We start from the raw sequence: 1,807 nt of genomic DNA on the forward strand, positions 1-1,807 counted from the left end.
TCCCCCCCCTTTCCCTCCCTCCCTCCCTAGCACCCAGTTATGAGTGAGAACATGTGAGATCTCTCTTTCTGTGTATGGCTTATTTCTCTTAGATAATTTTCTCCAGGTTCATCATGTTGCTGTAAATGGCAGAATTTCATTCTATTTATGGCAGAATAGTATTCCATTGTGTATATATACCACATTTTCCTTATCCAGTCATCCATCGATTGACACTTAGGTTGGTTCCATATGTGAGAGGGAGGTTTTAGACAACAGGAATCACAGCCCATGTAGATTTGAACTTGAACAAGAGCTTTGTGCCACCTGGAAGGCCCTTTACAGTGTTTTGGCAACACAAATGTAAATTACTTATTTATTTATTTATTTTTGGCTATAACACTGCACTTTGACTGAGCTAACTGGCCAGCCCTAGATATTTTCCTATCTTCTCCTAAGTTTCCTCAGAAGAGTAATAAAAACTCAAGAACTTTGACTTTCTCAAAAGCCTTTTTCTCAACAACATTGTTTCTTCCCAATACTTTCCATCAAATACCATTTTGGTCTGCCATTTTAATTTTGTCCAGAACTGATCCAGAGTTCCGGGGCATCCACTCGATGTAGTGCACTGTGGTGAGACTGGACACTGGGTGTGTCGGCTGTACTTGGGCTACAGTTGCAATAGCTGGAGTGTTTCCAGCACTTCCTATGCATCAGATTCTGCACCAAGTGCTTTACCTGTATCATCTCCGTCAATTCTCACCATAATCTAACGAAGTAGAGTTATTATTATCCCAATTTTACAGACAGGGCAACTAAAGTTCAGAAAGGTTAAGTGACAAGTTCACAGCTTATTAAGTCTAGGCTCTTTTCAATTTCATTGAGCTATAAATGTATATACAATACACCTGTCTCCCAGTGCTGGCTTGTGTCAGGGCATGTCTTGTCTAGGCCTGGGGTTCTGAGGGCCTGTCTGCTCAACTCTGGGCCTGTGTTTCCTCTGCAGATCAAGTGGCTTGTGCAGATCCAGAGATCTGCCAAATGATCTGTAGCAATCCCTCTGGCTGTTCTGACATCGCATACCCCAAACTTGTGCTGGAACTCCTGCCCACAGGTAATGACCCCTCAACCCTACACTGAGTCCCCTGGAGTGCCCAGAAAGGAGAACATTGGCTGGGCCCTGATCTGGGGTAGGGACAAGATGGGGGGGCTGTGGGCAGGCTGAGGCTCTGGGCTCAGGGGCTGAGCCCCAGACCCTGGGTGCCCAAATAAAGTCTAGGTCCTGGCTCTCCAGGCTACCCCACCCCTCCTGCCCCCAGCCATCCTCTGTGAGGTTCTGCTTCCTCTGAGCTGAGCCCACTGGGATCAGATGGCTTTGGGCATGGATCATGGGGCAGAGTGAAGGCAGCAGCTGTGGATAGAAAGAGCAAGAGGCCCATAGTGCTCCCTTCTCCCCCAGGGCTCCGTGGGCTCATGATGGCTGTGATGGTGGCGGCGCTCATGTCCTCCCTCACCTCCATCTTTAACAGTGCCAGCACCATCTTCACCATGGACCTCTGGAATCACATCCGGCCTCGCGCATCTGAGAAGGAGCTCATGATTGTGGGCAGGTAAGGCCTTATGGGGTGGGGCCAGGCAGGGCAGTGAAAAGTCCAGAGACCCAGGGAGGAGAGAGCTGAGCCCACCCAGATGCAAAGCCCAGTGAGCCATGTACCCAGGCTGGCTCAGCCTCATCTGATAACAAAGATGAGGAACATCAAGACTGCACGTATGAGTAGGACACTCATTCATTCAAGAGATGTTCAGTGAGCACCTGCTATGTGCCAGA

The 1,807-nt window shown here is 48.7% G+C and overlaps 1 protein-coding gene across 5 annotated transcripts in view; it reads left to right on the forward strand.

Moving 5' to 3' along the window:
- SLC5A11 (solute carrier family 5 (sodium/inositol cotransporter), member 11) overlaps positions 1-1,807 on the forward strand; it is a 76,304-nt gene that overhangs the window by 69,444 nt on the left and 5,053 nt on the right. For all 5 annotated transcript variants that reach the window (XM_008568460.1, XM_008568458.1, XM_008568459.1 and 2 more), the window contains 2 exons: positions 986-1,093; positions 1,439-1,589. In XM_008568460.1, the coding sequence (XP_008566682.1) occupies positions 986-1,093; positions 1,439-1,589 (259 nt within the window). The remainder of the gene's footprint in view (positions 1-985; positions 1,094-1,438; positions 1,590-1,807) is intronic.

This window comes from Galeopterus variegatus, unplaced genomic scaffold (assembly GCF_000696425.1).
Source record: "Galeopterus variegatus unplaced genomic scaffold, G_variegatus-3.0.2 Scaffold411, whole genome shotgun sequence".
In the NCBI taxonomy this organism is placed as follows: Eukaryota; Metazoa; Chordata; class Mammalia; order Dermoptera; family Cynocephalidae; genus Galeopterus; species Galeopterus variegatus.